At 49.3% G+C, this 21,334-nt stretch overlaps 1 protein-coding gene across 1 annotated transcript in view; it reads right to left on the bottom strand.

Moving 5' to 3' along the window:
* Positions 1-21,334, bottom strand: part of CCDC40 (coiled-coil domain containing 40) — a 58,171-nt gene that overhangs the window by 16,072 nt on the left and 20,765 nt on the right. The window contains exons 8-10 of the mRNA XM_032177813.2: positions 20,572-20,693; positions 4,707-4,950; positions 4,438-4,620 (exon numbers count right to left, since the gene is read on the bottom strand). Of these exons, the coding sequence (XP_032033704.2) occupies positions 4,438-4,620; positions 4,707-4,950; positions 20,572-20,693 (549 nt within the window). The remainder of the gene's footprint in view (positions 1-4,437; positions 4,621-4,706; positions 4,951-20,571; positions 20,694-21,334) is intronic.

Below are 21,334 nucleotides of genomic sequence, written 5' to 3'. Positions count from 1 at the left end.
AACTAAACCTCTTTCCTTTATCAGTTATCCAGTCTTAGGTATTTCCTTATAGCAGCGTGAGAACAGACTACCACACTTCTTAAATCGTAGCACACACATTGTGAGGAAATGTGAAAATACAGGCCAGGACAGAGGAGAACCCATTCAATTCTGACACAAGTTAGCTACCATTCCCATCTGAATCCATTTTTCCTTCCAGTCTTTTCTATATAACTCTCTGAAATAAAAATAGGATCACACCCTACACACTGGGTGTTAACCTGCTTTTTAATCTGATAACTCAGGTCTTATGTTCCTATGCTCTGTAAGTTGTAATGGCTGTGCTATACTCTGTCACATTTGTAGCATAGTTTATGAAGCAAGAAGCAATCGTTAGACACTGGTTCCTCCATGGGTTCTGACCCCTCCTGCTGTCCGGCAGGTCTGAGCAGCCAGTGCTGGCCTCCTCTGTGGGCTCTTTGGAGGCATTAGACAGGCTTTGGATCCCTTCTGGCAATGGGGGGTTTATCGAGAGGATGTTTGTGAGAATCAGGAGTGAGGCAGTGGCACTCACAGCTGCAATGGTGTGGCCAGAGCTGCTCTGGGAACAGGGAGATGCTGTCACCACTGGGACAGGGTCCTCTTCCCCAGGGCGTGGCTCTGACAGGTGGCCTGAGGCCCCGTGTCTGCCCTGACCACCCCTGCCCGTCAGCTCCTGCCACACAAGGCCTCGGCTCTCTCACGACTGTGGCTCCTGCCTACCCCAGCCTCCTCAGGGCCATCTGAGAATTCTCCTCCTGCCACGCCTGTGGGCTCCATGTCTCTCACCGGCCACCATGGGCGACTTCCCAGGAGACCCAACGTCCCCAGGTGGTGGAACCCAGACCCTGCCCACCTGGAGTGGAAGCTTCCAGCGCCTGGGGTTGTGTGGCAATGTCAGCTCGCAGCCTTCTCCTTTGCCAAGGTCACCCTGAGATCTGGGGCCCACAAGGACTCTCTGCCTCCCCCCTCCCCAACGCCCTGCAGGGGCTGTGGCTCCAAGTCCCCTTCAGTCCCTCCCCCTGTCACAGCCAGGCCTGCCCCCCGCCCCCGGGCCGCTCCACTCCTGGCTGTTTGTGGTCCCTGTGGAGCCCACCCTGGCTCCCCCCAGGCATCTACACCATCCCTGGATTAACTGCCTAGACCCCATGGTTGACCCCAGCTCCACATGGGTGGTCCCGCCCATCCACACTTGGCTCCTCCTCCCAGATATGCCTCCCCACCCCACCTTCTATCAGCCCATGGGGCTTTTAGCAGTGCAAAAATCGCGTAGGGGTACTCTTTTCAACAGCTGGACTGGCATTGGTTGGAAAATTATCTTAATAGACGAATTTGTTGGTCCAAGACTCTTTGCTGCCCTCTTCTGGAAACTGGCAGCAGAACATGTATGACCTATTGGGCTGCCCAGACAGGGGCCGGGCTGGGGCCTGGGGGCCTGGGGGCCTAGAGCCTGGGGATTGGGAACTGGACTTGGCTGTGTAGCAGCACGGCTGGATGGCCTCCTTCACACCCACCACGCCCTTCAGCTCTGCCTGGCCAGCTCCTCTCCCACCCCTCAGGAGGGCAAACCCAGCTGAGCTTGGCATCGGGAATCTGTCACCCTCCTCTGATACTAAAATGGGGACTGTTGGGCAGGCCCCACTGCCAGGATGTGCCCTGGAAATGGTGGAGCCTGTGGTAGTCTCTGAGGGTCCTCCAAAGGGGCCTGCTTGAGGCGGGGTGGCGGGGAGGCGGTTACCCCTCGGGAAGAGGCAAAGAAAAAACAATTCGAGTAAGGAATTGTTTTTTTCTAAGGACACAAGTCCCCTCCACCTCCACCACAGGTGATAAAGGATAAAGCAAGATCCCAAGGGATGCGAACGTGAGCTCACAATCGGGGGTGCCCTGCCATGGACGTCAAAGTCACACACCAGGCCCCCCAGGGAAATCCGCCTTTGGCTGGCGGCTGGCCATGCGGTGGCTCACGCCCGTAATCCCAGCACTTTCAGAGGCCGAGGCGGGTGGATCACAAGGTCAGGAGTTCGAGGACAGCCTTGCCAACATGGTGAAACCCCCTCTCCACTAAAAATACAAAAATTAGCCGGGCATGGTGGCGCACGCCTGTAATCCCAGCTACTTGGGAGGCTGAGCAGGAGAACAGCTTGATTCCAAGAGGCAGAGGTTGCCGTGAGCCAAGATGGCACCACTGCACTCCAGCCCGGGCGACAAGAGCGAAACTCCATCTCAAAAAAATCAATAAATAACAACAAAATAAAATAAGATAAAATAAAAACTAGAAACCGCCTGAAGTGCCTAACAAGAGACTTAGTAAACAAAATATGTACATTTGTAGGATAAGATGTTATACAGAAATGAAAATTTAGGTTTTTGAAGAATATTTGGTGGCATGAGGAAATGTTATGTTGAATATGGTCAATACAGCAAAATGAAAAACTATACAAGTAGCAAAGATTCATTGGCTCCCATTCTCTCTGTGTCATAGTTCAGTGATATTAATCACAAGTGGATGCAGACGGACCTGGGGGCTGGACACAGTGGCTCAGGCCCAGAATCCCAGGGCTTTGGGAGGCAAAGGTGGCAGGGCCACTTGAACCCGGGAGATTCAAGACTGCAGTGAGCTGTGATTGTGCCACAGCACTCCAGCCTGGGCGACAGAGTGAGACCCTGTGTCAAAAAAGGAAATACATAAATAAGAAAAAGAAAATGGGCCTGAATCCAGTGTTGCGTAAGGTGTGTGCTTGTGTGTGTGTGTGTTTGTAGGAGTTTGAGTGTGTGTGTGTTTTTGTAGCAGTTTGAGTGTGTGTGTTTGTAGGAGTTTGAGTGTGTGTGTTGGTAGGAGTTTGAGTGTATGTGTGTGTGTTTGTAGGACTTTGAGTGTGTGTATGTGTGTAGGAGTTTGAGTGTATTTGTGTGTAGGAGTTTGAGTGTGTGTTTGGAGGAGTTTGAGTGCATGTGTGTGTTTGTAGGACTTTGAGTGTGTGTATGTGTGCAGGAGTTTGAGTGTGTGTGTGTAGGAGTTTGAGTGTGTGTAGGAGTTTGAGTGTATGTGTGTAGGAGTTTGAGTGTATGCATGTGTGTAGGAGTTTGTATGTTTGTGTGTAGGAGTTTGTGTGTGTGTGTGTGTGTGTGTAGGAGTTTGAGTGTATGTTTGTGCATGTAGGAGTTTGAGTTCATGCTTGTGTGTGTAGCAGTTTGAGTGTGTGTGTGTATAAGTTTGAGTGTATGTGTGTTTGTAGGAGTTTGAGTGTATGTGTGTGTGTAGGAGTTTGTATGTTTGTGTGTGTGTAGGAGTTTGAGTGTGTGTGTGTGTAGGAGTTTGTATGTTTGTGTGTGTGTAGGAGTTTGAGTGTATGTGCGTGTGTGTGTGTGTGTTTGTGTGAGTTTGTGTTTGCTCGTGTGTGCATGGGGGCATGTGCAATTCCATGTGTGTTCGTGTGTTTGCATGTGTGAGAATGACTATGTGTGTGTTTGTGGGTGGGTGCAAATGTGTTTCTGTATTAAACATTTCCAGAAGGAAATTTACCAAATTAAAAAAAAAAAAGTTGCCTTTGGATGGTGGGCCTAGAGCTGTCTCATTTTCTTCTTTATGCCTTTCTGTATTTCTAGGTTTTCTTTTTTCTTTTCTTTTTTTTTTTTTTTTGAGACGGAGTCTCGCTCTGTCACCTAGGCTGAAGTACAATGGCGTAATCTCAGCTCACTGCAATCTCTGCCTCCCAGGTTCAAGCGATTCTCCTCCCTCAGCCTCCTGAGTAGCTGGGATTATAAGCGCACACCACCACACCCGGCTAATTTTTTGTATTTTTAGCAGAGACAGGGTTTCGCCATGTTGGCCAGGCCGGTCTGGAACTCCTGACCTCAGGTGATCCGCCTGCTTCGGCCTCCCAAAGTGCTGGGATTACAGGCATGAGCCGCCGCACCCTGCCTATTTCAAAGTATTTCTTTTTTTTTTTTTTTGAGACGGAATCTTGCTCTGTCGCCCAGGCTGGAGTGCAGTGGCACAATCTTGGCTCACTGCAACCTCCACCTCCCAGGTTCACGCCATTCTCCTGCCTCAGCCTCCCAAGTAGCTGGGATTACAGGCGCCCACCACCGCACCTGGCTAATTTTTGTATTTTTGGTAGAGATGGTGTTTCGCCATGTTGGCCAGGCTGGTCTTGAACTCTACCTCAAGTGATCTGCCTCCCTTGGCCTCCCAAAGTGCTGGAATTACAGGCATGAGCCACCACGCCTGGCCTGTTTCTAGGTTTTCTACAGTAAAAATGTATCACCCTTACAACCGGAACACCATGGAAGGGAGTGAGCACAGGAGGGCCCTCTGCTCACACTGACTCTGCCCTCTCTGCCCCCAGGACGCCTTTGCCCTCATATGCCCAGGCTGCAGGGGGCTTTGCACAGCCCCTCCCTGGGGCAGGGGCCTACCATGTTGGTCTTCTTCTTCTGCAGCCTCAGGATGAGCTGGTTGAAGTATTTGGTGGTCTTGTTGGAGGTCATGTGCTCCTGCAGCTTCTCCCGGATGGCGGTCTCCGTCTTGCGCCTGAGCTCCAGCTCGCCCTGGATGGCTTGGCGGATGGCCTGCAACTCCTCCGTGAGTATCATTTGTTCCTGGAGAGGAGGAGCCACAGGATGGACGTGCCTGAAGAGGCACCACCGTGTGCCAGGTGTGACCTGTGGGGCGGGCCCAGCCTCACCAGCTGTTCCTGGCTGAGGGCATCCTCTGTGTCCTGCAGGGTGAGCCTGTAGGTGTTGAACTGGCTCTGCAGGGCCACCTGCTTGGTCAGGCACTGGGTGGTGAGCTTCTGCAGCAGTGCGGCTTCCGTCTCTGTCCGGTTCAGGATGCTCGCCAGCTTCTCGTTCTTTTCTTCCTCCTTCACGATGGATTTCTTATAGGCCTCAATCTCGCTGTCAATGGATTTGGCTTGATGCTGGCACTCTCTGCAGAAAGGCAGCGGGGAGAGCCAGTTACGTGTGAGACATCAGAGAGCCAATGCGCAGAGCTGCGCCCCGCACGAGGGAGCTCACTAAGGCGAACTCAATGCACAGAGAAATAAATTAGGAAGCCAACTCTTATTTAATTAATTATTTATTTATTTATTTATTTTGAGACAGAGTCTCACTCTGTAACCCAGGCTGGAGTACAGTGGTGCGATCATGGTTCACCGCAACCTCCACCTCCCGGGTTCAAACGAGTCTCATGCCTCAGCCTCCTGAGTGGCTGGGATTACAGGTGTGTGCCACCATGCCTGGCTAATTTTTAAACTTTTTTGTAGAGATGGGGTTTCACCATGTTGCCCAGGCTGGTCTCCAGCTCCTGAGCTCAAGCAATGTGCCTGCCTCGGCCTCCCCAAATGCTGGGATTACAGGCGTGAGCCACTGCGACCAGCAGGAAACCAACTCTTTTAATAGCAGCCAAATCTTTAAAAAATTTTGTGTTAAAAATTTTTATGGATAGATTGGCACGTATTTGAGAGGCACATGTGATATTTTGACACAAGCATACAGCATGTCACGATCAAATCTGGGGAACTGGCCATCTATCACCTCACACATGATAGTTCCTTTTGTGTTGAGAACATTCCAAATCTTCTCCTCTAGCTATTCAGAAATGTACACTAACTTACCGTGAACCGTAGTCACTGTGACGTGCTATCGAACACTGGGCCTCATTCCTTCTCCCTCACTGTATTTTCGTGCCCAATAGTCAAATCTTGACTATTATTTTCAAATAGATCAAGAGAACTATTACCTATCGGAAGTCCAAGTTGACAACTCTTTTGTACTGTGATTACGGGGAGAAGGAACGTGACACATGGGTCAGACGTTGGGCTGGGGGTTCTCATCTGCCCATCTTCCTTAACCATGACAATAATCCTAGGAAGGAAATAGTCCAGCTTTACAGATGTGGCCACTGAGACTCAGAGCATTTCAATCACTAGCCCAAGGTCCGCAGGAAACGGCGGGGCTGAGGGAACACCAGTGCGCCCACTTCAAATTCTATTGTCTTTCCCCTCAGCATGCTGCGATGAGATACCTGTAATTAACATCAAGCTCTAAAACACAGATATCAGATAATCAGATCGAAAATACTGATTCAAATAAAATAATCAGATTCAAATCTTGTATTTGTTGGAGTGCAGCAGCATGATCTTGGCTCACTGCAACCTCTGACTCCTGGGTTCAAGTCATTCTCACGCCTCAGCATGAGGATTTGAATTTTGTGTGTGTGAGGCATGTTTTCCTGTTATTCTGAGATGTTCTGCTGTACTTTAAACATTCCTTTCACTCCTTTTCTCTTTTTTGTTTTTTTTTTTTGAGACAGTCTCTCACTCTGTTACCCAGGCTAGAGTGCAATGGCATGATCTCAGCTCACTGCAGCCTCAAGCCACCCAAGTAGCTGGGATTACAGGTGTGTGCCACCATGCCCGGCTAATTTTTGTAGAGATGGGGTTTCGCCATGTTGGCCAGGCTGGTCTCGAACTCCTGACCTCAAGTGATCCACCTGCCTCGGCCTCCCAAAGTGTTGGAATTACAGGTGTGAGCCACTGCACCTGGCCATCCAGTATCTTTTTTTTTTTTTTTTTGAGACAGAGTCTCGCTCTGCCACCCAGGCTGGAGTACAGTGGCGTGATCTTGACTGACTGCAACCTCCTGGGTTCCAGCGATTCTCATGCCTCAGCTGCCCAAGTAGCTGGGACCACAGGCGTGTGCCACCATGCCTGCCTAATTTTTTTTTTTTTTTTTTTTTGTATTTTTAGTAGAGACAGGGTTTCGCCCTGTTGGCCAGGCTGGTCTTGAACTCCTGACCTCAAGTGATCCACCTGCCTCAGCTTCCCAAAGTGCTGGGATTACAGGCGTAAGCCACTGCACCCAGCGATCCAGTATCTATTTTTAATGTGTGTGGATATTTATTGATACACTGATGAGATCAGAAAAAGCCAAAAAACAGGAAAGGGCCTCATTATGGATCAATGAGGATGATTAAATTATGGCACAGGCATCATTTAGAACAGTGTGAAGAGAACTGAAAAGAACAACGGTGATTTCTGTGTGTTCTGAAATGGAGTAACTCTAAGACACAGCACAAGAAAAACCAAGGTGCAGAGTGGGACACACTAAGCTGCCGAGGGTGATTTTTAAGTGGAGAGATAAACACCCGAGAATAATGCATATGTGTGCACAAAATCTATCTGGAAAGGTCTTTATGAAACAGTAACAGGTTGCTTGGGAAGGAGAATTGAAAGACTGGGGATAGATGTGAGAAAAATATGGAAGGTATTATTCTAGTCCAAGAAGAAAGTACTTTTTGAATATTTGAATAAAAACTTATTCAGGCCGGGCGTGGTGGCTCATGCTTGTAATCCCAGCACTTTGGGAGGCCGAGGCGGGTGGATCACGAGGTCAGGAGATCGAGACCATCTTGGCTAACATGGTGAAACCCCGTCTCTACTAAAAATACAAAAAATTAGCTGGGCGTGGTGGCGGGTGCCTGTAGTCCCAGCTACTCAGGAGGCTGAGGCAGGAGAATGGCGTCAACCCGGGAGGTGGAGCTTGCAGTGAGCCGAGATCGCGCCACTGCACTCCAGCCTGGGCGACAGAGCGAGACTGTCTCGAAAAAAAAAAAAAAAAAAAAAAAAAAAAAAAAAAAAAAAAAAAAAAAAAAAAAAAAAAAAACTTATTCAAAGGATAAGACACTATCAATACAGAAAGGAAGCCTGGCCCACATGGCAAAACCCCATCTCTACTAAAAATACAAAAAAAATTAGCCGGGAGTGGTGGTGTGTGCCTGTGTTCACAGCTACTTCGTAGACTGAGGCATGAGAATCACTTGAACCCAGGAGGCGGAGGTTGCAGTAAGCTGAGATTGTTCCACTGCACTCCAGCCCAGATGATAGAGCAAGACTCTGACTCAAAAAAAAAAAAAAAAAAAAAAAAAAAGATACTGATACTGGAGACATTTGCCATGTCCATGAAGCAGAAGATTTAATATTATTAAGGCCTCAATTCTCCTCAAACTGTTCTATGGACTCAATGTAATTTCAGTCACATCCCAGAAGGCATTTTTCCCCCAGAAATTGACAAGCAAGTTTTAAAATTTAAATAGAAACCGAAAGGACCTAGAGTAACCAAAATAATTTTGTAAAACAACATCAAAGACTCAGACTATCTGATTTCAAGATTTCCCATAAAGCTCTAGTTAGAAAGACAATGTGGTATTGGTGAAAGAATGACAAAAAGATCAACGGAACAGAATAGAGAGTCTGGAAACAGACACACACACACATGATAAATTGATCTTTGACAAAGGTGTCACAGGATTTCAATAGGGAAAGGACAGTCTTTTCAACAAGCAGTGCTGGGACAACTAGAGAGAGACACACAGAACCTGAGCCTGGACCCCACTCATAGCACAACAAAAGTGAACTTGAAATGGACCAGATGCCTAAATGCTAGACCTGGAAAACTTTAGCGGAAAACTTGGGAGAAAATCTTCGTGACCCCATGACCCTTAGACATTTCTTTTTCTTTCCTTTTTTTTTTTTGAGACAGAGTCTCACTCTGTTGCCCAGGCTGGAGTGCAGTGGCACGATCTTGGCTCACTGCAAGCTCCGCCTCCCAGGTTCATGGCATTCTCCTGCCTCACCCTCCCGAGTAGCTGGGATTACAGGCGCCCACCACCACACCCATCTAATTTTTTGTTTTTTTAGTAGAGACGGGGTTTCACCGTGTTAGCCAGGATCGTCTGGATCTCCTGACCTCGTGATCCGCCCACCTTGGCCTCCCAAAGTGCTGGGATTACAGGTGTGAGCCACACCGTGCCCAGCCTCACCCTTAGAGATTTCTTAGAGAAGACATAAAAAGCATGAATCAGGAAAGAAAAAATTTAATAAGTTGGACTTCACAAAAATTTAAAACTTTTGCTCTTCAAAAGACACTGCAAAGAGGTAAAAAAGACAAAGCCACAGACTGGGACAAAAATATTTTCAAAGCACACGTCTGACAACAGATGTCTCCAGAAGATATGAAGAATTCTTACAACTCAGTGATAAGCCACTCAGCGGAAAAATGAGCAGAAGTCGCTTCACCAGAGAAGGCACAGGAATAGCAAATAAGCCAGGGAAGAGATGCTCACCATCGCTAGTCATTAGAGACACGCAGGCTCAGACTGCAGTGCGATGCACCACACATCTGCTAATGGCTATATTTGATGGCTAAAATTAGATGACTGATAATACCAAATGTTGGCGAGGACGTGGAACAACTGGGACTCTCATAAACTGCTGGAGAAAATGCAAATTGGAACGAGTCACTTGGGAAAACACCGCAGCAGCTGTTTTTTTGTTTGTTTTTGAGACGGAGTCTCGCTCTGTCACCCAGGCTGGAGTGCAGTGGTGCAATCTCGGCTCACTGCAACCTCCACCTACCAGGCTCAAGCGATTCTCCTGCCTCAGCCACCCAAGTAGCTGGGATTACAGGCATGCACCACCATACCCAGCTAATTTTTTGTATTTTTGGGTAGAGATGGGGTTTTACCATGCTGCCCAGGCTGGTCTCAAACTCTTGAGCTCAAGTGATCCGCCTCAGCCTCCCAAAGTGCTGGGATTACAGGTGCGAGCCACCGTGGCTGGCAAGCATTTGTTATAAAGTAAAGTGTATGTTGAGCCAGAACCTTGGAGATACTGTGGGTTCAGTTGCAGGCCACCGCAATTAAGCAAGTATCACAGTAAAGCACGTCACACAATCTTTTTTGGTTCCCCAGTGCATACAGAAGGTGCATACTTTACTACAGTCTATCAAGCATGCAATAGCGTCATGTCTAAAGAATGTACATACTTTAGGCTGGGCGCGGTGGCCCACACCTGTAATCCCAGCACTTAGAGAGGCTGAGGCAGGCAGATTACCTGAGGTCAGAAGTTCAAGACCAGCCTGGCCAACATGGTGAAACCCCGTTTCTACTAAAAATACCAGGTGTCGTGGTGGGCACCTGTAATCCCAGCTACTGAGGAGGCTGAGGTAGGAGAATCCCTTGAACCCAGGAGGCAGAGGTTGCAGTGAGCTGAGATCACACCACTGCACTCCAGCCTGGGTAATGGAATGAGAGTCCATTTTAAAAAAGAAAAAAAGCAACAACTTTATTGCTAAAAAATGCTAACAATCACCTGAGCGTTTATCAAGTCATACTTGATAAAGTATGCTGGTAGAGGGTCTTGCATTGATGTTGCTGGCTGCTGACTGATTAGGGTGGTGGCTGCTGAAGGCTGGGGTGGCTGTGGCAATTTTTTTTTTTTTTTTTTGAGACAGGCTCTGGCTCTGGCTCTGTCACCCAGGCCGGAGTGCAGTGGTGTGATCTTGGCTTATTGCGACCTCAGCCTCCTAGGCTCAAGCCACCTCCTTCCTCGGCCTCTCAAGTAGCTGGGACTACAAGTGCACACCACCACACCTGGCTAATTTTTGTATTTTTTTGTAGAAATGAGGTCTCACCATGTTTCCCGGGCTGGTCTCAAACTCCTGAGCTCAAGTGATCTGCCTGCCTTGGCCTCCCAAAGTGTTGGCATTACAGGTGTGAGTCACCCCACCTGGACGGCAATTTCTTAAAATAAGACAACAATGCCACATGGATCGACTCTTCTTTTAGGAAAGATTTCTCTGTCGTATGTGATGCTGTTTGATGGGATTTTACCCACGCAAGACCTTCTTGCAAAACTGGAGTCAATCCTCTCAAACCCTGCTGCTGTTTTATCAACCAAGTTTATGGAATATTCTAAATTCCTTGTTAATTTCAACAATGCACATGGCATCTTCACAGGAGCAGATTCCACCTCAAGAAACTGCTTTCTTTGCTCATCCATAAGAACCGACTCCTCATCCATTAAAGTTTAATCATGTGAACGCAGCAATTCCATCCCATGTCAGCTCCACTTCTCATTCTAGCTCTTGCTGTTTCTACCACATCGGCAGTGACGTTCTGCGCTGAAGCCCTGAACCCTCAAAGCCATCCATAGGGGTTACAATCAACTTCTGTTAATGTTGATATTAGGTTGGTGCAAAAGTAACTGCGGTTTTGCCATTAAAAGTGATATTTCGGGGCCGGGCGCGGTGGCTCACGCCTGTAATCTCAGCACTTTGGGAGACCTCAGGGCAAATCACCTGAGGTCAAGAGTTTGAGACCAGCCTGGCTAACATGGTGAAACCCCGTCTCTACTAAAAATACAAAAATTAGCTGGACGTCTGGCCTCAGCAGCGACCACCCCTGCCTCCACCCTCTGAGCTTTGCATGTTCCACTAACCCGGGGCGGGCGGCAGATGGAGGTGTCAGGCTGCTGGCGCCTCTGCAAGGGCAGAACACTAACCTGACCATGAGTGGGGACTTGTGGATCTGTCCCCAATAAAAGCAATTCCAACCTTAAAAAAATAAAATTTGTTGGGCATAGTGACGGGCGCCTGTAATCTTAGCTACTTGGGAGGCTGAGGCAGAATTGTTTCTGGGAGGTGGAGTTTGCAGTGAGCTGAGATTTGCAACCTGGGAGGTGGAGTTTGCAGTGAGCTGAGATTGTGCCACTGCACTCCAGCCTGGGCGACAAAAGAGAAGTCCTACCTCAAAAAAAACAAAAAAAAAGTAATATTTTGGGCTAGGCACGGTGGCTCATGCCTGTAATCCCAGCACTTTGGGAGGCTGAGGTGGCTCATGCCTGTAATCCCAGCACTTTGGGAGGCTGAGGTGAGCATATCACTTGAGGTTAGGAGTTCAAGACCAGCCTGGCCAACAGGGTTGAAACCCCATCTCTACTAAAAATATAAAAATTTAGCCAGGTGTGGTGGTAGGGACCTGTAATCCTAGCTACTCAGAAGTCTGAGGCAAGAGAATTACTGGAATCCGGGAGGCAGAGACTGCAGTGAGCCAAGATCGTACCACAGCACTCCAGCCCAGACAACAGAGCAAGACTCCACCTCAAAAAAAACAAAAGTAATATTTTGACCTCCTCCCATGAATCACGAATATCCTTAATGTTACCTAGAATGGAGAGTCTGTTCCAGAAGGTTTTCAATTTACTTTGCTCAGATCCATCAGAGCAATCACTATCTATGACAGGTATAGCTTTACAGACTGTATTACTGCAATAATAAGACTTGAAGTTTGAAATTACTCCTCGACCCATGGGTTACAGAATAAATGCTGTGTTACAGGTGCGGAAACAACATTAATTTCCTTGCACAGCTCCAGCTCCATCGAAACTCTTGGGTGACCAGGTACATTTTCTTTCTTTCCTTTTTTTTGGTTTTAGAGACAGGGTCTTGCTATGTTGCCTAGGCTGGTCTAGAACTCCTGGCCTCAAGCAATTCTCTCACCTTGGCCTCCCAAAGTGCTGAGATTACTTGAGCTACCATGCCCACCAGGTGCATTTTCTTTTTTTTTTTTCTTTTTCTTTTTTGAGACAGAGTCTCGCTCTGTCGCCCAGGCTGGAGTGCAGTGGCACGATCTCGGCTCACTGCAACCTCTGCCTCCTGGGTTCAAGTGATTCTCCTGCCTCAGCCTCCTGAGTAGCTGGGAACACAGGCGCCTGCCACCATGACTGGCTAATTTTTTTTTTTTTTTTTTTGAGACAGCGTCTCGCTCTTTTGCCCAGGCCGGACTGCAGTGGCGCTATCTTGGCTCACTGCAAGCTCCGCCTCCCGGGTTCACCCCATTCTCCTGCCTCAGCCTCCTGAGTAGCTGGGATTACAGGCGCCCGCCACCGCGCCTGGCTAATTTTTTGTATTTTTAGTAGAGACAGGGTTTCACCGTGTTAGCCAAGATGGTCTCAATCTCCTGACCTCGTGATCCGCCCGCCTCGGCCTCCCAAAGTGCTGGCATTACAGGCGTGAGACACTGTGCCCGGCCGGAAGGTTTGATCTTCTGTCCACACCACCTGAACTTTCTCCAGATGAGCAATTAGGCTGCTTCCCTTTCTTTTGTGTGTTCATTAGAGCAGCACTTTAAATTTCCTTCAAAAACTTTTCCTTTGTGTTCACAACTTGGCTAACCCTTCAGTGCAAGAGGCCTAGCTTTTGGCTTATCTCAGCTTTTGACGTGCCTTCCTCATGAAGCTTAATCATTTCTAACTTTTGATTTAAAGTGAGAGGCAGCTGGGAGCGGTGGCTCATGCTTGTAATCCCTGCACCTTGGGAGGCCGAGGCAGGCGGATCATTTGACGTTGGGAGTTCGAGACCAACCTGACCAACATGGTGAAACCCTGTCTCTACTAAAATACGAAAATTAGACGGGTATGGTGGCAGGTGCCTGCAATCTCAGCTACTCGGGAGGCTGAGGCAGGAGAATCGCTTGAACCCGGGAGGTAGAGGTTGCAGTGAGCCAAGATCGTGCCACTGCACTCCAGCCTGGGCGACAGAGTGTCTCAAAAATAAATAAAATAAAAATAAAGTGAGGGGCATGAGACTCTTCCTGTCACTTGAGCACTTAGCGGCCATTGTAGGCCTAACTTCGATACTGTTGAGTCTTGGGGAATAGGGAGGCCCGAGGAGAGGGAGAGAGACGGAAGAATGCCGGCTGGTGGAGCAGTCAGCACACACACAATATGTCTTGATTAAGTTTGCTGTCTTAAATAAGGGCAGTCCATGGCTTTGCCAAAAATAGTTAACATTAAAGGTCACTGATCACAGATCACCATAACAGACGATGACAATGAAAAAGTTTGAAATATTATGAGAACGACCAACATATGGTGCAGAGGCAGGAAGTGAGCACGCGCAGCTGGAGAAATGGTGCCGACAGACTTGCTCCACACGGAGCTGCCATCAACCTTCAGTTTGTAAAAAATGCGATTCCTGTAATCCCAGCACTTTGGGAGGCTGAGGCGGGTGGATCACGAGGTCAGGAGATCGAGATCATCCTGGCTAACACGGTGAAACCCCGTCTCTACTAAAAAATACAAAAAATTAGCAGAGAATGGTGGCATGCGCCTGTAATCCCATCTACTCTGGAGGCTGACGCAGGAGAATTGCTTGAACCCGGGAGGTAGAGGTTGCAGTGAGCCGAGGTCGCCCCACTGCACTCCAGCCTGGGTGAGAGAGTGAAACTCGTCTCAAAAAAAAAAAAAAGGCGATTCCACGCAGTAGGAGAAAGCGAGGCACACTGAAACGAGATGTGCCTGTATTTACCCAGGAGAAACGGAAAAACGTATCCATGCAAAGATCTGTTCAGAACAGTCACAGTAGCTTTCTTCATGGTATTCCAAAGATAAAAGACAAATGTCCATCAGTTGGTGGATGGACAAATACATCTGATGTATCCGTGCAAAGGAATACTATTCAACAATAAAAAGGAACAGACTACTGATCTTGCAACATGGGTGGGTCTCAAAAGCATGATGCCAAGTGGAAGAAGCCAGACAAGAAAAGCTACAGACTGCGCGATCCCATTTATATGACATTCTAGAAATGGCAGAGCTATAGGCACAGAAGGCGGCACAGCGGTTGCCAGGGCTGGAGGTATGCAATTTTGTACATAAATTATCCCCAGTAATCCTGACTTCAAGTAAATAAGTTACTCATTTTCTTTTTTTAGGAAGGAGCAGCCTTATAAATGTCTAAATTTGACAATAAAAATAAGATGTCTAATTTAAAAAGATACAGTTACAAACTGTGCGACAGAACTCCTAACACTCGGCGAAACGTGTGCCTGAGAGTGCGCTGACATGCTAATGAGTCTCCTTGTCACAAAAAGAAAGACGATGGTATTTTTAAATCCTTTTCTCTGTTTTTCAAATGTCCTGTAACTCAATCACTTATCCTTGATAAGGATTATTATTTTTTTAAATCGCACTTTAAAAACTCCATAGATTAGCAGGCACCAATAGAAAGTACAGGTTCTCCTCAGCTTACAGTGGGGGTGCAGCCCGGCAAACCCATCGTAAGTTGAAAATATCCTAAGTCCAAAATGCAGGCTGGTGCGGTGGCTCACACCTGTAATCCCAGCACTTTCAGAGGCCAAGCAGGGGCAGATCACCTGAGGTCAGGAGTTCAAGACCAGCCTGGCCAACATGGTGAAACCCCATCTCTTTTAAAAATACAAAATTAGCCGGGCATGGTGGTGGTGCATGTCTGTAATCCCAGCTACCTGAGAGGCTGAGGCAGGAGAATCACTTGAACCCAGGAGATGGAGGTTGCAGTGAGCTGAGATCGCACCACTGCACTCCAGCCTGGGCGACAAGAGTGAAACTTCATCTCAAAAAAAAAAAAAAAAAAGCTGGAAAAACCCAAAATGCACTTCCTGCAGATTGCCTGCCAGGCACCCTGGCTCAGCCCAGCCTCCCTCAAACGTGCTCAGGACACTCCCATGAGCCTACAGGTGGGCGAAATCATCTCACACAAAGTCTGTTTGATAATAAAGTGTTGGGCATCCATGTAATTTATTGAATACCGTGCTGAAAACCAGGGAGGTTGTGTGGGACTCGAAGCCCAGTTTCTGTTGCCTGCCTGTTGCTTTAATACCATGATAAAGTCCAAAAATTGTGAATTCGGGGACTGTCTCAAGCAATCCTCCCACCCACAGCCTCCCGAGTAGCTGGGGACTACAGGCCTATAGGTGCACACCACCATGCCCAGCTAATTAAAAATTTTTTGAGAGACAGGGTCTTGCTCTGTTGCCCAGGCTGGAGTGCATTCGTGCAATCACAGTTCACTGCAGCCTCAAATTCCTGGACTCAAGCGATCATCCTGCTTCTGCCTCCCAAGTAGATGAGACCACAGGCACACACCACCACACCTGGCTATTTTTTATATTTTATTTTAGAGACAAGGTCTTACTATGTCCAGGCTGGTCTTGAACTCCTGGGCTTAAGGGATCCTCTTGCCTCAGTCTCCCAAAGCACTGGGATTACAGGCAGGAGCCACTATGCCCGCCCATGGGGGCACATCTTTAATGGGGTTGTTACTCTGTCTTTGGTCTGTGGCCTCAGGTCTGCTGGGTCACCAGTGTCCTTGGGTATATGGGGCGTTGGTGGTGACTGGGACCCACCTGCCAGATCCCCAGGCTAGAAGGAGGCCTGCTGGGGACACTGTGGCAACACCCACACCCAACCCATCCCACACTGCCTTCCGCTCCTTCCTCCTCCATCAACTGGGGGCAAGGACAGTGTCCCCTTTGAGGGGCTACACCAGACCGAGCTGAGCCTGGGGCTTGTTACCCAGGAAACAGTGAAATCGCTCACTTGTTGCCTAGCTCTAGTTCTGCGTTCACAGTGTCTTGCTCCATCCCGTCCTCCCTCCCTAGGGCAGGCTCCAGCGCTCCACACCAAGGGAAAGAGCCTTTGAGGAGTCGTCTCTGCCATCATCAGGATTGAGAGAAAAGGAAGTCTAGGAGATTAGGGCAAGCCCTCAGTTTTCTTTCTTTCTTTTTTTTTATTTTTTTGAGACGAAGTCTTGCTCTGTCACCCGGGCTGGAGTGCAGTGGCACCATCTTGGCTCACTGCCACCTCCACTTCCCGGGTTCAGGCGATTCTCCTGCCTCAGCCTCCTGAGTAGCTGGGACCACAGGTGCCCGCCACCAGGCCTGGCTGTTTTTTTGTATTTCTAGTAGAGACGGGGTTTCACCGTGTTAGTCAGGATGGTTTCGATCTCCATCTCCTGAGCTCGTGATCTGCCCGCCTCAGCCTCCCAAAGAGCTGGGATTACAGGCGTGACCCACCGCGCCTGGCCCCTTCAGCTTCCTTGGGTCGACTTAAACAGGAAACAGAATAACACGTTTCATGTTTCTCCTGAACTTTTATGACCGTGTGCAAAACTCCTGCAAAAATAGGGAAGACAGCAAGAAAAAGCAGCCAAGACAGGCACAGCTTCTGAACTAAGCTTGCAGCTTCTGTATGAGACATGGGGGCGAGATTATGGTTACCGCCTCCCCCACAGCAGCAACCCCCTGACCAAGGACAGGGAAGTCAGACTGTCTTCAAAGCATTAGGTTGTAGACTCGACATCAGACAAAGAGAGACACAAAGGCATGGGAAAAGAGAAAGGGTGAGGTTTGGCTGGAACCTAATCAAAGGTATTAACTTATCTGAAAAAATGCCATGGGCGTCAGGAGGGAGGAGGGGTGGGGAATGGAATGGAGAAAGTAGCCAAGGTCAGGGTGAGGGCTGCTCGGGGGACACCTCCTGCTCATGTGGACGGACTGGCCACGAACTTCGGGAAAGAAGCAGGAAGCAGACAGGGCCAGGGCCCAGGCATTCCGCCCTCTAGCCGGTCCCTGAGCAGGGGTCTGTGTCATCGTCTCCTGTGTCCTCCCCCACAGATTAGAATCTGCTAGTCCGAGCGTGGGGCATTCGGTTCTTTGGTGTTTATATTTCATCATGCACATAAATGGGCTATTATTCTCAGTTACACGTCAGGCTCTGGTGAGCTCGATTCATGTAAACCAACTCCAGGACAAGTGTGCCTTCTTGGTGTGATGGCAAGGGGGGTCCTGCCCCATGGGGATCTCACAGGGTGAAGGCTCCAGAAATGCCCAGACAGCCACCAGGGTACTGGCCTTGTATGCACCATCCTGACCATCAGCCAGAATGTCACCATTTTCTAAGATGCTCTACAAATCTGAACATCTCAAGGTCAATATGTGAGGTATGGTTCAGTCACTGCACTCGTAGCTTGGAAGTCCTAAGCTATGCAATAATTTATTTCTGCAATAATGGCCCTGATCTATTAAACCTGTCTCCAAGTTGCTTCTTCAAATCTATCTGGGTGCAAACAGCAAATCTCTGCAATTACAGTTTATACTTCTTGCAATGTCCTACGTGGCCTGCACTTTTAAAAGATTAGCCGGGCGCAGTGGCTCCCGCCTGTAATCCCAGCACTTTGGGAGGCCAAGACGGGTGGATCACCTGAGGTCAGGGGTTCAAGACCAGCCTGGCCCACATGGTGAAACCCCATCTCTACTAAAAATACAAAAAAAATTAGCCAGGCATGGTGGTGCATGCCTGTAATCCTGGCTACTTGGGAGGCTGAGGCAAGAGAATCGCTTGAACCCAGGAGGCGGAGGTTGCAGTGAGCAGAGATGGCGCCACTGCACTCCAGCCTGGGGGACAGAGCGAGATTCCATTGCAAAAACAATAAAAATAAAATAAATAAAAGATGGGCCTCACTCCTCCCTAGGGCCTTGGTGCAGCAGGCTGCAGGTGAAGTCAGAGGCTCTCTCACTCGTTGTGAAGTGTTTGTGCGTGTACGTATTCCACCAAAATATTCACTCAATATTCTGTGCATGCACGTTTTATAAAACAAGAAATCTATTTTCTTCATCAATCAGATTGGCACAGTCCTAAAGTGTGACAACATGCTGAGCTGTCAGGGGACTTTGAAACACTGCTGCCGGGGGTGTGACTGTCACAATCCTACTTAGCAATATCCGCTAGACCCAGACATTCCGGGCTTGATGGGTAATATAAAAAACAAATATATAGCATCGTGGTGAACATTAGCATTCCCGGACCTGGTTATCTACAGCAGCACCGCAATAACAAACGAACGCGAACACCCGCGATGCCCCGGGCAGGAAGCTTCCCCGTAGAAGTATCCCAGGGGAATGCCATGTGGTAGAAAGGCGGGAATGAGTGGTGTTTATATTTTGACTTGGGAAGTGCTCTAGGACACGCTGTTAAGTGGAAAAAGCAAAGAGGTGCAGAACAGTGTGTGTGGTGTGCTCCCATAGAGCAAGAGAGGGAAGGAAGACTCCGGATGAACGCATATGCCTTCTTGCGATTGCACAGAAGTTAGGCAGGGGATCCCAGAAAACCAGGAGCCTTTGCTTGTCGTGGGAGGGGGTGCGAGTGACTGCGGGCCGAGGAGGAGGAGACCAGATTGAATATGATTTTTACGTTTGCAACCAAAAGGAAGCCATGTCTCTGAGGGCAATGAGGACGGTTTGCAGAGAGGACGCTGGTTAGTCTGGGATGCAGGGGAGAGCTGGACAACAGGAATGTCTCGGAGGTGGCGCCTTCCCCTGGGGACGCTGCAGGGTTCACAGGCCATGAGCCTTGGAGAGCCAGGCCGGGCGCTGGACCCTCAGAGAGAACCCGGCCTTGACTTTTCTCAAGGCCCACAGCAGCTGAGCCGTGTAATTAAACAGTCAGGTATTAATTCCTAGCATTGGGGCAGGAGGAAAAAGACGCCCATGTGGGCAGATGGCCAAGTCCTTTCGTCCTGGTGTTCAGGCAACCCCGGGTGACACAGGGAGAGGAGCCCTTGCCCGGGCTGGCTCCGGTTCCTCAACCTGCATCTTTACAGGGGAAACCAAGCTTCAGCCAAACATCGCCTGTATCAAACCACAGTGTTCCCTTTGGCTTTATATTGTTGACTCAAGGGAGTGAAGGAAATGAGTATTATTATTATTTTTTTTGAGACAGAGTCTTTTTTTTTTTTTTGAGACAGAGTCTGGCTCTGTCCCCCAGGCTGGAGTGTAGTGGCACCATCTCAGCTCACTGCAAGCTCTGCCTCCTGGGTTCACGATATTCTCCTGCCTCAGCCTCCCAAGTAGCGGAGACTACAGGTGCCCACACCATGCCTGGCTAATTTTTGTATTTTTAGTAGAGACGGGGTTTCACCATCTTGGCCAGGCTGGTCTGGAACTCCTGGCCTTCTGACCCACCCGTCTCAGCCTCCCAAAGTGTGGGGATTACAGGGGTAAGCCACCGTGCCTAGCCAGAAATGAGTATGTTTAATCCAATATTATTCATTTGAAAATGTTTTGGTCTAAAAACTTTAAAAAACAAAACAGTTTCATTTTGTTTCTTTAATCACAGGACCCAAAAGGAAAAGCATCTCCTGGTTGTGTGACTGCTGCTGGCTGCCTGGCTGCGGGTGCTGTGGGGCCACCCAGTCCCTCTTTCCTCAGTCCAGCCTTTCTTGAGCGCTTGCTGTATGCCAGGCTGTGTGCTGGGCACAGGGGGTGGAGACTACGAAAGGTGGAGGCGAAGTTAAAGCTCAGTGGGTGAGCCACGTGCCATCACAGTGCCCGGCTTTTGCTTTCCGGGTCCCGAGACCTGGTCACCCTGGGTGGTTTTAGGAATGAAGGCAGCACCTGTGTCTCCAACGCCCCGCCCTGAGCCACGCATCCATCCCCAGAAGTGACGGGATGCCCAGAGGAGGCCTCTTCCTCCCCTTCCTTTGAAGATTAAAATAGGATTTCCGTTGGAATGCAGCCCTCAGGCAGAACAATTGGGAAGGGATGGGGTTTCCGCACTTAGGTGGTGATACTGCAAATCAAAGGGACACCTTTACCTCCCAAAGATAGCTTTCTCTTTACCCTACTCTCTCTGTTTTTACTTAATCTTGCCAGGAAATCTGAGCAGAAAAGCTTCTCCCCTCCCAGCGCCGCAGTGTTGGAAAGGATTTAAGAATCGCTGAAATCTTATCAAACAATGAGGGAGCTTTCCGGACGGAAGCCCAGACCCAGGGATCAAGGTGCACTCTCTGTCCCAGAGATCCAGTGGACCCAGAGAGAGGGGGTGTGGGGCGGGGCCTGCCACGGACCCCTGGGGTTCCCACACATCCTCGCCGCCTGTGGCCCTGCAGTACCTGAGCGCCTCCAGCATCGCTCTGTGCGCCTCGTCGCGGTGCTTCATGCCCACCAGGCTGGTGGCCCACTGCTGCACGATGCGCCTCTTCTCCATGCTGATGGCATCGATCTCCGTGCAGGCCTGCAGCCAACAGGGGAGGGGGCAGGAACGGCTGTCTCATTTCATTTGCAAGCAAAGCCCAAGAACACCAGAGCCTCACATTCCCAAATCTTCCTCTTTTCCTTCGATCACCTGTACTTTCCTTGATCATGCATCCGCAGAGGGGTAAACATGAGCCTGAATTTAGCTTTCAAGATAACCTGTACCCGCTTTGAGCCTTTGCTCAGGGCCTGCGGTGCTCAGTGCTTGGGAATGAGGAGGAGGAGGGAAGGGAGGAGAGGGAGGAAGGGGGAGGGAGGAGGAGGGAAGGGAGGAGAGGGAGGAAGGGGGAGGGAGGAGGGGGAAGCTGAAAGAGGGAGGAGGGTGAGAGGGAGGAGGGGGGAGATGAAAGAGGGAGGAGGGGGAGAGGGAGGGGGAAGACGGAGAGGAGGAGGGAGAGGAAGAGGGAGAGGAGGAGGGGAATCCTGGCCAGCATCCGTGAAACACCTCTTCGGGGTTGATGGTGTCATTGATATGGGCTGAGGTCCCACAGGACCGGCCCAGCACTGCTTCCTATAGGGAGCTCACGATGGAAGGAGGTGTTTGTCTCAAGAATGACCAGGGCTGGATGCTCTCGTCCAGCTGCGGGAAGCAGGGCTGCCTAGACTGGGAATGAGGAGGCA

Source organism: Hylobates moloch, unplaced genomic scaffold (genome assembly GCF_009828535.3).
Source record: "Hylobates moloch isolate HMO894 unplaced genomic scaffold, HMol_V3 SCAFFOLD_15, whole genome shotgun sequence".
Classification (NCBI taxonomy): Eukaryota; Metazoa; Chordata; class Mammalia; order Primates; family Hylobatidae; genus Hylobates; species Hylobates moloch.
The sequence above is the reverse complement of the archived record's forward strand: the minus strand, read 5'-3'. Positions and strand labels throughout refer to the sequence as shown.